The sequence below is a fragment of the Heliangelus exortis genome, chromosome 3, assembly GCF_036169615.1.
Source record: "Heliangelus exortis chromosome 3, bHelExo1.hap1, whole genome shotgun sequence".
Classification (NCBI taxonomy): domain Eukaryota; kingdom Metazoa; phylum Chordata; class Aves; order Apodiformes; family Trochilidae; genus Heliangelus; species Heliangelus exortis.
The window spans coordinates 33,736,167-33,749,472 of NC_092424.1; the positions used below are offsets into that span (position 1 = coordinate 33,736,167).

Consider the following 13,306-nt stretch of genomic DNA (forward strand, 5'->3'; position numbering starts at 1 on the left):
GCCTCCCCCGCTCGGACAGGCGCCCCCGGCGGCCGCTGGACGGTCCGAGCCTTCAGACATCAAAGCGGGCGGGCGGGGAGGGGGAGGCGGTGCCTGGGCAGCCTCCAGGCGCGGAGACAGGCGCTCTCGCCGGCCAGTGGCCGTGGCGGCGGCATCCGACGGGCACGACTGCTGGCCCATCGCCTCGGCGGCTGCGCTCCCTCCCCGACTCGGAGCCAATCGCGGCGCCGGTAGCCGGTGGGGAGGCGTGACCCGCTCCCGGCGCGGGGAGGAGTGTGTGCGGGGGAACGGGGCGCGGAGCACCTTTGGCGCTTGCCGCCGCTGCCGTCGGGCTCCATCGTCTGCTCCCCTCGCCCCCCCCCCCCCCCCTCTCCTCCCCACCGGTAGCCGTTCCGTTTCTTCCCTCCCTCCCTCTCTCTCTCTCGCTCTCTTTTTCTCGCGGCCATGTCGTCGCCGTCGTCTGGAGAGCGGTATGAGGAAGAAGAGGAGGAGGACGGCGCCTACGAGAGCCAGGCCAAGCGGCTGAAGCCCAGCGCCGCTGCCGAGGAAGGCGAGATCGAGTACAGCGGCGCGGAGGAGAGCGAGAACCGGCGGGACAAGGTCCCCCCGCCGCGCGGAGGGGGCTTCTCGGGCGGGGTGAGGGACGCGGCGGCCACCGGGGTGGGGGGCCTTCCGTCAGGATGCCGGCGGGGGGAGGGGGCCCGCCAGCCGCCCGCCCCACCCCGGCCCCTCCCGCGGGGCGAGGCCCGTAACACCCCCTCCCCCGTGTGCCTGGCGAGGGGTGGCTCTCCCCACTCCCCCGAGGAGAGGCCGCCGCTCCGCGGGGGTGGGAGCCCCGGCCACGCGGCCTTCCCGGGACAGAAGCCCGCTGCTCCTTTCCCCAGGGCATGGAGGCGCTTCCGGTGGGATTGCGCTTCTCCCCCCTTCCCCTCGGCGTCGCGGGGCGGGAAAGGCGGGGAGGGAGTCAGGCGGGGTCCCGCTCTTCCCTCCCTATTCCCCGTAGCAGGCGTGCTGGGGGTCCGCCGGTAGTTGTTCGTCGCCGCAGTTTCCCGAGGGAAGGGGATCGAGCTCGCTGTCTGCTGGGTAGATAACGTGATTCGGGTTACGCAGCCCCGAGGTTGTCTCTGCTCCGTGGGCAGCTTATCGGATATTGCCGTTTTGTGCAAGTTTCGTGATTGCCCTGTTGCCGAGTGTAACTATAGAAACGCAAAGCGGGGGCAGAAAGCGAGGCAGAGGGGTTCTTACATCCTTCTGTTTTACCTTTGTGTCTGGCAGCGTGCGGTGATAATGCTGATGATAAACGATTGTCTCCTTTTTAAATTCACTTGTATTTCTTTCTCCCACCCCCACGAACAATGGTAATAAGCACTCTGATTCACTAAATTCCTTGCTACATGCCTTTTATTCTTCATGAAGTTGTATCTTAACTATCAAAACAGACCTTGGGCTTTAAATTTGGGCTAACAGTAGTTTTGTGTCTACTGTTTAATTTCTTAGCTAACCGTTTTTCTTCTTGATGGCTCCGTTTCCTACTTGGAAAAGCAAGATCGGGAAAACATTGATTTAATGGTAGACCTTGAAGTTCAGAATGCCTCTGCTTTGTGAGTTGTTGAAATGAAGTTGCTTAGCACTGGGTAAAGCTAATGAGAGGACAGTTGCTGTTACCATCTCTGTCAGTTAAACCTCTTGATGGAGACGGTACCTCCTAAATTAGTACAAAAGTTCCCAGATAAAGTGCACCAAAAATACATCTCTGGAGAGAACTATTCTAATTCTACAGTTTCTTGTGACAGAGCATCGTCTCTGTTGCAGTCAAGGCTTAGCAATGTGCTCTGTCTTAAAGACTTAATTCTGAATGAAATCTGTATGCTTAAGTTACCCGTTGAATTTTTGTCATGTAGGAGAGCTAGATGCCATGCAGTGTTTCAAGTAGGAACAGGGTACTGCTCTTGCCTTTCCTCTTCTGTTGTGCTTTATGAAATCAGCTAGTTGTTGTTTTTGTTTTTCTGGGTTCAGGCTCTGATTGTCTTCACGTTGATCTCAGTTTATCCCAGTTAATGTGCGAGACACACTACCCTGCCCCTTTAGGTAACCAGAGCACAAAGTAAATAGCTTTACATTTTGGATTTCAGGAATGCCAGGTGCTGTGTCTCATGAATAAAGAAACTGAAAAAAATTGTGTAGCAAGTCAAAAACATGAGGATTTTTAGGCAGCTGCTTGTGTCAGTTGCAATGTGCCTCAAGGGAGGTGCATGGTCCCTGACTCTGATGTTCTACTGATAAAGCTGCATTCACAGGTCCACTCTTAGAGAGGCTTGATAGCAGAGATCAAACTAGTTTCTTAAGAACAAGCTATAACATAAAAGCTATAAAATGGGTGCTGTTAATAATTTTACATGGGGCTTTTAATTGCAAAATTCCAGCATCTATTTATTAGAGTTAGTTAATATGAATTTTAGGGTTTTTTCTCTCATAGATAAAAAAAATGTGCATGAAACTTACTTATTCTGTGATATATCTTGCTTATTTCTCTCTAGATATGTTCTTACCTTACAGAAGTTGTATATGGTTCAGTGCAAAGACATGTAAGATCAAGGTAGGCTGAGAGGAGGGGAAAAAATGTAAGTATTCTGGCTGCTCAGAAGAGAACAGGGAAAAAATACGTGAAGATTAAGTCGGAGGAATTTTAGGGAATGAGGGATTAGAAGGAGAAATGGGAAAATGGATGGTTGGAGTAAAAAGTGGTTGGAGTCTGGTCACTTCACTGTTTCTTTTTTTTCCTAACGTGCATCCTGGAGTATCAATGAACTTTGCACTCACATGGATTATATGCTATCTTTGTAAAAAAGCTGTTTTGTGGTAGCACCCTGTCTTGCAGGTTGTCGGGTCTCCTTGATGGGCTGTATTAATTAGAGTTTCCCCATTCCTCTGGGTTTGTTTTATTGGGCTGAATAAGCCCTTTATGCTTCTAAGTTTTGTTTTGTTGTTCAAATGGGTGCCCAGAAGTCGTTATGTGAGATCCAGATGGGGAAACGCAAAATTTATTTTGCTCCTTTGTTTCCCACTTGTGCAGACATTTCTCAGAGCCCAGAAGTGTACCCTCTTCCTCATGGCTCATCTTAAGGCTGAGGAGCATGGAGATACGGGGAAGAACCAGAATGTTGACTTGGGAGGAGTAGGGATCTGTTTTGCAGAAGTACTCTGTGAGGGAGAGTATCATTTGGAAGAAAGACTTTTAGGGAAGCAGTGTTGTGTGGTGGTGAAGCCTTGGCATGCAAGTCAGAGTTGTGGTGCTGCAGAGGACACTGGGAGAATGTGGGTTGAAAGCTGCTTTTGAAGGGTCTTTAGGCTGTATTCTCTCTCTCTCTCCCTTAAATTTCAATTTCATTTGTTAATGTATATACACAACCTGTATTTTTGGTATCATCTGTCTGGCTTACTGTCTCTGACGTACTTTTTCTTAAATATTTCAATGAAGTAACGAAGATGTACTATCTCCTTTCTTACTGTTGAGGAAGTGAGAAGTGGTGTCTAAGCACACAAACGTAACTACAAACTAGTGCAAGGGAAGATAGGGATGTGAAGTTGCAGCTCTCGGATACTCTGCTGTAACTTCCTGCGTGTAGTGTTCTTGCTTTGTGGTAAATGGAAAGCAGCTCACTTTGCAGCTCATTTGCTTCATGTCTATTGCAGACAGCTCTGGTAACAGTAGGTAGATGGCAATGAGTTCAGATCTTGACTCGTTTTGACTACTTGTACATATATTCATTTCTTAAATTAAGTGCATTCTAAAAGTGTTAGTGGAGTAAGTCTAAGTCATCCTCCTGCCTTTGTCTTCTGTCAGGAAAAGTAACCCTTACCTTTAGGGTAGGTGTTCTAGCACCTCTGGCTGAATCTCCTGGTGGTGCTGTGTGTTGCATGGGGTTTTGTTTTGAGGTGTTGTTTGGTTTTTTTTGAAGGGATATTCAGATTGTGATGAGCAAAGGGGAAAATGGAACAGAATATAGAGTATTTCATCTGGAAGGGACCTACAGCAAGCATCTAGTCCCAACTGTGTGACTACTTCATAGCAAATTCAGAATTTGCAGAAGTGGCCACAGTGCAGGTAGCAGTTCTGTAGCAGTTGTAATTGTTGGAAGGATACAGTGGTACAGAGTGCTAGGAAAAGATGTGCATTAAGCAAGAGGAACAACACCCTGAACTCTGTTGTCACTGCAAAGCTACGGGAATTGCAGGTGGCACAAAGAGAGGCATCTCCTGTACCTGTGTTGCAAAGAGTCAGTCTCAAGAACTGCTCAAGTCAGGCAGGTATGATCAGCAGGGGTGAAGTGCAGCATGGCAGACAGCTTTAAGTAATGTTACCATAATGTAGTAGACGAGTTGAAGAGTGTGCATGAAGTGCTGTGTATCTGCTAATGAAAGCCTTTCCTCATCAGACCATCCTTAGTGAGCAGAGATTACTGGGGAGTGTGTTGTGTACAATCACTTTGCCTTTTATAGTGTGGTAATAACTCTGTAGTTAGGCATTAATGAAGTTTTGGGCACTTAGATACCTACTAATCTGCCTTCTGGAGCTTTCCCTCTGCCAATACTGTCATATTTATGAAAGCAGTTTCAGAGCATTTGAGAGGGATGCAGCAAAAGGAAAAAGTCGAGAGTGAATAAAATAATCTGAATGGTGAGAGATGAAATAACAGAAAATTTAGATACCCGAGGGAATTTAGATACCCGAGGAAGAGACTATAAAGGAGGAGTGCCATCCAATGTGGAGTAAGAAGAAAAAGAGGGATGGAGGAGGTAAGCAGAGGAACGGCAAAGGAGCAGATGGTCCAAAAAAGGTAGCAGAAACTGATAGAACTAATGTGACTATACAGATTGGAAGGCGCCTGGAGGGAGAATAAAGGGACAAATTTATATGCAGAGTTGGTGAAAAATTCTCTAGTCTGGAATTGGGGAGCGACAGAAGTGTCATCCTAGAACCCATGACAACTTTCTTTTCAGAATGGTAAATCGTAACTTGTTAGCAAGAAATCAGTGATATGCTTAAAATGTTGTCTAGAACTGTGTAAGTCACTACAGGATGCATGTTTGAATCCTATAGCCATTCTTTGAAGCTGCTTCTGTTGCAGTCCTATATCTGTGAAGTAACTTGTTTGTGTCTTCTCTACTTGGTTATGTCAGAGCTTCCGTTCACTCCTCAGCTCTCTGCGGAAGCTCGGTTGCAGTGTTAAGCATTTTTATGTTCCTACCTTCTTTCTCAAGGGAGACCTTTTCTTGTCCTACTGATCTTGAGCACTTAGAAAGGCAGTCTGTTTCCGTTACCTATTTAATAATTGCATTTTCTGTCCAGCTAATGATTCTTAAAGAAGTTGTGATTAAGCTCTCAAAAACCCTTACACCATATGTATTAAAGCAGTAAGGTTAGCTCACCTCTTCTGGCTTTGGTGGAGTGCAAGTGAAATGTTGGAGTTTTGCATTGGGCTTCAGTGTCACTGTGGAGCTTGGAGTTAGTGAAAGACTCCTTTGTAAATAGATATACTGGTAGTGGTTAATATGTATGTGAGCAGATGCTTTGATGTAACCTTTGTGTGCAAACTGTAGTTCTCGAGGTACAGTGACTGTGAGATCTTGGTTGAAATCCTAAATTTTTTATCTCTGGGAAGAAATTATGGCAGCAGTTGGATGAGTTGTGTCTGTTCTGACCTTAGCTGTGGAGATGGCTTGGCACTTAGACACATTTGATTTTCATGTGGTCTAGTGGTTTTGTTTTTTCTTGTAAAGGAAATCATAGAAGCATTCTAGATTTGCTTGATACTGCAACTTGGTAGCTGTTTAACTTGTTTGACGATAATAGAGATGTCTGCCCTTTGTGAAGACATTTTTGCAAACATATGCCTATGGCACATGTTCATGTCTTTCACCAATATGCTCTGTGCTTTTTAGTTTGTGGCTTCCTGGCTCAGGACTGACTTACGCTCCCTTCTCATGCTGCTGTTTACTGCTGCTGGTTAGAAACTATTCTGAGTAAAGCAGAAGCCCTCTGATTTGGCCATTTATAGCCTCAGTGGTTTTATCTGTATGAATTAGTTTCTGAAATGCTATGTAGCATACAGATATGCATACATATGTATATGTATGCATACATATGCATATGTAGCTATGTAGGTAAGCCCTTAATTTCATGTGAGTTACTGAGGTTTCACTGTTTTAAGGGGTGTTGTTTGGTGATGGTTTTTTTTGGTTTCATTATATTTTTTTATTCCACACTTCTTAGATTGCTGTAGAAGTTACTTCAATTCTTGCTAAATTTCTTGCTATGTGAAACCCTACTACTGGATGCTTCCTATATGGTGAGAAGGAAATTGGACTTGAAAAGCAAAGTGTTGTTTTAACTACCAAAGAAAGCAAGATTTGTATATGTTGATTGTTCTGAGAATAGTTTCAGTTGAAGTGTGGACATCTGTGTATGTGTCCTTGAAGCTGGAAGAGAGTAGATTGAGGATGGATGTTAGGAAGAAATTCTTCACTATGAAGGTGGTAAGACACTGGAATAGGTTACCCAGAGAAGCTGTGGATGCTCCATCCCTGGCTGTGTTCAGGGCCAGGCTGGGTGAGGCTTTGAGCAACCTGATCTAGTGGGAGGTGTCCCTACCTCTGGATGGAACTGGATGATCTTTTATGTCCCTTCCAATCCAAACCATTCTACAGTTCTGTGATAATGTGTGTATCACTCGTATATTACATTTGAAGATGCAAGTTGAGAAATGCTAATTTTTGAGAGAGTTTGTGCTGTTAGAGGGATTTATATCTTCAGCAAGCAAGCAAGCAAGCTTAAGTGGAATGCTGCAAGCTTAAGTGGGATGCTAATAAATAAAAGTATAGTGGGATATGCATGACAAAGAAACATGAAAGAAATAGGAGTTAGAACTGAGAAGGGCAGAGAGAGAGAAATACACTGCTGTTGTGATCTACTCTCTGAAAAGCTTGACTTGATGTGTGGAGGTGCTAATTATGTAAGGTAGCTCTTTGTAGTGAGTCTTGCCTTCAGTGAGAAAATCATTGCTTAGAGTTGCCATCTGATTAGACAGAAATATTTTTAGTTGAGATTTCTTTAATGCATTAAAGAAAAGAAAACAAGAGAACACATGCTTAGCATTAACTGGAATCTTAATATAGTTACAAGTATGCAGGGCAATGAATAATTGATGTAACAACTTCTGATTGTTCTGCAGACTTAAATAGAGTCTCAGACTTTTCAGGAAGAACTGGCAATGATTATTAGTTTTCTTTTGAAGGTTTCCCTAGGTGCTTCTTTCAGCTTTGAAAGGTGAAAGAACACTTAAGCTGAAAATAAAAACTCCTATGTAGTTCTGTTCCTTCCACAATTACCTAAGTATTTGATTTCAAAGTTTTAACCTTTTATACCTACTTTGATCACTTCTGCTGCTCTATCTTATGCAAATATAAGTAATGGTGTTTTCCCACAATTGTCACAGCTCTTATTCAAAGAATGTTTTGCTACCTAAAATGCTTTCATACTGCAAATGAATAAAATGTAAAATAAGCTTAAAAAATTACACAGCAGATTATTCTGACGTCTGACGAAGTCTGGACTGCTGGCTTTTAGTTCAAGCAGAATGGTCAAATTCCTCAATTTAAAGATTAAAAAAAAAAAAGACTTTTGGGAGAACAGTGTGAGAAACACAGGAGTTAAACACATGAGACTATTTTTAGTTATCTGGAATGTGTTTTTCCCTTGAATCTATAGTTCAAACAGACAGGGAAGAGAGGAATGTTTGTAGCAGTAGTAGCAATCATTGTGCTTACTTAATTACTGGAGCTGCATGCTCCTTTATGCTAAAACGGAGAATCTGTCTCTAGTTACAGAAGATTCTATAGTACTTCTTACAAAAAAGTGAAAAAATCAACTTTATCTGTTAGATCCAAGACATTGATATGGTTTGTGAATTTGAATACATCAACTTTACACTGGCATTACACCTATGAAACTTGGGTGCTAATAGTGACAGTATGTTTTAGTGTGCACTTTATTATCTCTAATCTTTCTTTGATTATCTCTCACTACTTGCTTATGTAGTTTTTGTTTGTTTTTTTTTACCACTATGTCTTTGAATGTATAACATAAGTTTCAGCCCTACTTCAGGCTTTGCATAGAGAGATGAGGCTACTCCAACCTAAATTCTTCAGTCACTCAGTACTGAGACTGTCTGAAGCAGTAGCTCTAAAAAATATTCATAGTGGGAATTTTGTATGCTAATGTGTGGTGGCTGAATCTGTTAATGATAGTCAGTCTTGGGGTGGAAAGAGCCCATATGTACAGAAATAATGAGTTTTTAAAGAACATCTATGAAGTCTTCAGAATTAGAAGGGAGGTTGGGTTGATTTCAAGTACAGTATGGAGCTGGCATTTGCTTGCATTGTGAGGCACAGCTTTGCATACATTAGAAAAATAATAACTTCTCATTCAGTTTACTGATGGCCCTTGTTTGTTCTTCCTGTTTTATCCTACTAGCCTGTCTCAAAATGAATACTGGCATAAACAAACCAGAAGAGCAGCAGAAATATTTTATCTATTGTGCATGTCCAAAGATTATCTTTTTATAGTTCTAACAAATAGGGTTGAAGACCTTTTGCAATTCAACCAAGTGTTAAATAGGGGGTTTTTTTGTGTAAGAAAAATCTTGCCTGTGCAAGCACATTAATTAAATCTGGGAAGTATTTTAAGTAGGCTTCAGCAACTGAACTTGGCAATCTAATTGGAAAGAAAAGTTAAATTACTTAAAATATGCTTGGATTGTAGGTTTAGATGACTGCCCGGTGTAGCTTCTGCCAAATATTTAATTTTAGTTAATGGTAGCAGTATTCCTTATTGTGTGTTAAATTGTAAAATGTCTTTTTTCATCTCTAGGATGCTGGGGGAAGTCATCACAAAGTCTCTGTTTCTCCTGTTGTCCATGTCCGCGGGCTGTGTGAATCAGTTGTGGAAGCAGATCTTGTGGAAGCCCTTGAAAAGTTTGGAACCATATGGTATGTCAAGTGGTATAAAGTTGTCCCTCTGGGAAAGATGGGAGGATTACTTGGAAGTCTCTTTGACCTCTCTAAGTGCACTGTGATAGCCATTTGAAATGCAGAGCTTAGTTCATAGTAAAACGTAAAGATTTTCTAGCTTTGTCACAATTCTGCATTTCTGGCAAATGTGGTCAATCAGAGCTACATTGTCAGGATGCTGTAGTGTCTGTCATACTTCAGTAGCACAGCTGGTCCTGGCCCTAATATGAGCTAAACTGAATTGCAAAGCAGCTCGAGGGTGATTGTCTTGATGTAAGTGAATATACCAAAAATAAGGATAGCCCTCAGAGCAGATGATGCTTTTACCTGTGGTTTATATGGAATGCTTGTGATATGCTAAGGCCTTCAGAGTGACATTGTTATTCAGAGAAAGCCCCTTCAAAGGTCATGTAGCCTAAAGGTTCCTCATCTGTGAACAAAATAGTAAAGGTGAATGGTTAGATCCAGCTTATTCTGAATTTGGAGTGCTTTTTTTTGGAAACATGCATTCCTTTTCAAGTAAGTGCATGTACTGAAGTTAAAAAAGGTTTCATAAGCACTAGAATAGTGTTTTTCACTGCCATTATTCAAATAATTGGATTGTATTTGTACCAATATCTTAAAATAAACAATTAATATTAAGTGAGCACAAGCTTGTTCGGGAATACAAATGATGTATTTTAGTCTGACAGTTATACATCTCAAAAAAGCTTCTTGAGTATGTCTGTGTCTCAATTTGGTTAACTTGAATACTTCTGTTTAATTCCTCTACCAGAGTTTTGTGTCAGAAACAGTATTTTTAAATTTCAAATTTCATAGCAACAACAAATACCTTTGATGAATCAATTTCTAATATGTTGTATAATTTGCATTTACTTTCATTCAGTTTTGGGTTGGTTTTTGTTTTTTTTTTTTTAATCAATTGTTGTTTAGTAAGCTAGTAAAGGATAAACTGTTTGTTGTATTGGTTGAATGTTATTATGCATTAAACTGCCTTATGAAACCAACTGCTTATTACTTATTTAACTTAAAACTGCATTTCTTTGGTTTCTGCAAATGCTTTAGGAATGTGTTGACAAGGTTTGGAAAGCACGAGCAGGAAGCACTACCTTCCTTTTATGTCCTTGTTAGGAATTGGTTAGAAAAAACATAATATATATGACAGTTATGGGACTTGAATTGTTTTTGAGTAAACATATAGGAAAACTTACTGTAATGTTTCTCTCACCAGCTATGTCATGATGATGCCATTTAAGCGTCAGGCTCTGGTAGAGTTTGAAAATGTAGAAAGTGCAAAGAAATGTGTAACGTTTGCAGCAGATGAACCTGTATACATTGCTGGGCAGCAAGCCTTTTTCAACTACTCAACAAGTAAAAGAATTACTCGTCCAGGGAACACCGATGACCCATCTGGTGGAAATAAAGTTCTCCTGTTGTCAATTCAGAACCCTCTCTACCCAATTACAGTGGTATGTTTCTTCCTTTTTCTTTTTTTTTTTTTTAAATAAGATTATAAAAGGCACAAGGAGCAGCTATCTTTTTCTCTTGTGTACTATTTGTTAAAATTGTACTCTGTTAATTTGAGTAGGGAATTAAATTCACCTGCCAAAGCTTTACACCCTCTTCACATAAGAAATACACGTCTGGAAAATAGGTTTTTTAAGATGGTTCAGTCTTGTGCAGGTATTTTGCAATAAATCAGAAAACTTAAGCCATCAGGATTTTGAAATGTTAAATTTGCTACATGCTTCTGAAATATTTCCAAATGTGTTGCCACAACATCAGGAATGTCATTTAGCTTTTAGGTTCTGAGTGGTGTATGTTTAAGTAGCAAGTAACTTTTCCGGTAGTTATTTTCTTACAATCCTTCATTCATATTTCCTTTGTGGAAAGTTGAAACCTTCATCTGTTGATGATCAACTTGAGTTTGATGGACTCTTCCTCACTGTTATTTGGGCTGATATATTTTACTTTTCAGTATTTCAGTCATACTGAATATACAGTTGCGTCCTAATTTACTGCCATCTGTTTATGGCACACTTGCATGTTTTTTTAATGATACAGATATTTTTCTGGTAGTATTCAAGAATCCCTGTTTTCTCATGCATGAATGCTTACATTTTTGTAGAGATTTTGTAGCATACATTGAATTGCACATAAATATTTCAGGAAATAATTAGTCTGTTTTAAGCATACTTGCAATACTGTGATACAAATGTAAGTCAACTGTTCGTAGAGAAATGTATAAGATACAAGAATAAATCAAAGTGTTCAGGTTGTGTGGAACAATATAACTTAATGCAAGTATTAAGTTTTGTTTAATATGCTGTATATTAAGTTAGCAAATTGATTGAAATGTAGTGCTCCTGAAATTACTTCAAGCCAGTCACTTTCAAGTCAGTTTCAGATCATGCATTTTTCTTCACTGTATTGTGAATATCAGTAAATTTTTGCGTGTTGTTTCATTAGTGGATGGTGAATTTTCTTTATCTTGTTGGTTTTCTTTATACAAAAGCATAGCAAAATACGAGATGCTTTTTCATCAGTGCTTAAAAATATACCTGTTTTGAGCTGTGTGAACAAATCCACTAAGTTAATTCTTTGCTTGTGACTATACTGTGTATTTTGCAAACTACATTTCATTCATTCGTTTTAAATTTTGCTTTCATAAGCAGCTTAGTTGAATGTAAATGCTTGAGGAAACTGGTAGCAGGAGCATCATTCTGGGCTAGGAGAGTTTCATGGAAATTCTGAAGATTAAGCCTCTAGAACAGTATCTCTTTTTTTGAAAGCAAACAAATAGACAACCCCCCCTCTCCCAAAACCCAATCCTTCATGCTGCCCCCAACCAGTAAGCACTAGAAACTGACATATTTCTAAAATTATTTGCAAGTACCAGAGCTCGTTGAAGATACTGTAGACTAGTCTTGTTGAAAATAGTGTAGTCATAGCAACTGGGAAGAGCAATTGTACCCATACCAGCTAGGAATGTGATGAGGAAAGTAAAAATTTTGCACTTGGTGAACAGGTTAAAAAAACAGTTAACTTAAGAATGTCTCTTTTATAATAATGTCTGCATTACTAAAAGAGAAAACAAATAAACAAAAAAAACAAATTAAAAACTACCCCAAAACCACAAAGCCTAACACTACCTCTTCTTCTTCAACACTTTTCTCTCCCTAAATTAGAACCACAGCTAGGCATAACAGGTGAAAAATTGCAACCAATTTAGTGGTAAGTTTGAATAACTGCGAAAAATAACTGCTTCATAGTTCTTAAGAGCTTTTCTTTGTAAACATCTTACAGTTTTTGCAGATAAATTAGTCTATTCAAGGGTACATTGTAGATAAAGCTAAATAAGTTTTTTCTTCAATTACAGTTGTGCCCAGTGTTTTTCCTGACAGATTCTTTTTAGAGGAGTGTGGCTGTGAAGGACAAGAAGAGAAAGTTTACTGAATTTAATTCCTAATTGCTTTCCATTCCTTTGTCATGAGGGGTTGATGTTGTGAAAAGGTTTTGCTTAAGATGTCATATATTGGTCATTGAAGTTCTGTTTCTCAGTTTCCGTATCTGTGGACAGGACTTTGTCATGATCTATGTGTGAGGATAGAAAATTGTGTTAAAACAGACCTCAAAGCATTCCCTTCTGCTGCAGTCATAGAACCATAGGATGGTTTGGGTTGTCAGAGACCTTAAAGATCAGCTAGTTCCAACTCCTCTGCTCGGGCACCTCCCACTAGACCAGGCTGCTCAAAGCCCCATCCAATTTGGCATTGAACGCTTCCAGGGATGGTGCATCCACAGCTTCTCTGGGCAATGTATTCCAGTGTCTTACCACCCTCACAGTGAAAAATTTTGTCCTAATGTCCAATCTAAATCAGCACTCTTACAGATCAAAATGGTACCCTTCAGTTTCTAGAAGTCTCCTATAAGGTGTTCTCAGAGCCTTCTCCAGGCTGAACAGCACCAATTCTCTTGGATCATCTTTGAGGAGAAGTGCTTCAGCCCTCTGATCATCTTTGTGGCCCTCCTCTCTACTCACTCCAAGAACTCCTTGTCCTTCTTACGGTGGGGGCCCCAAAATTGGACACAATACTTCAGGTGGGGGGGTCTCATAAGAATGTATTAGAAGGGCAGAATTACTTCCTTTGACCTGCTGACCACACATCTTTTGATGCAACCTAGAATACAGCTGTCTTTCTGGGATGCAAATGCATCATGTGGAGCTCATGTGGAG

At 41.0% G+C, this 13,306-nt stretch overlaps 1 protein-coding gene across 3 annotated transcripts in view; it reads left to right on the forward strand.

The window, feature by feature from the left end:
- Positions 1-248: 248 nt before the first annotated feature.
- Positions 249-13,306, forward strand: part of HNRNPLL (heterogeneous nuclear ribonucleoprotein L like) — a 30,376-nt gene continuing 17,318 nt past the window's right edge. Inside the window, exons 1-3 of one of the 3 annotated variants that reach the window (XM_071740034.1) lie at positions 249-636; positions 8,930-9,048; positions 10,301-10,538. In XM_071740034.1, coding sequence (XP_071596135.1) covers positions 445-636; positions 8,930-9,048; positions 10,301-10,538 — 549 coding nt within the window. In that variant the 5' untranslated portion in view covers positions 249-444. The remainder of the gene's footprint in view (positions 637-8,929; positions 9,049-10,300; positions 10,539-13,306) is intronic. The other 2 variants (XM_071740032.1, XM_071740033.1) reach the window with 2 other exon arrangements.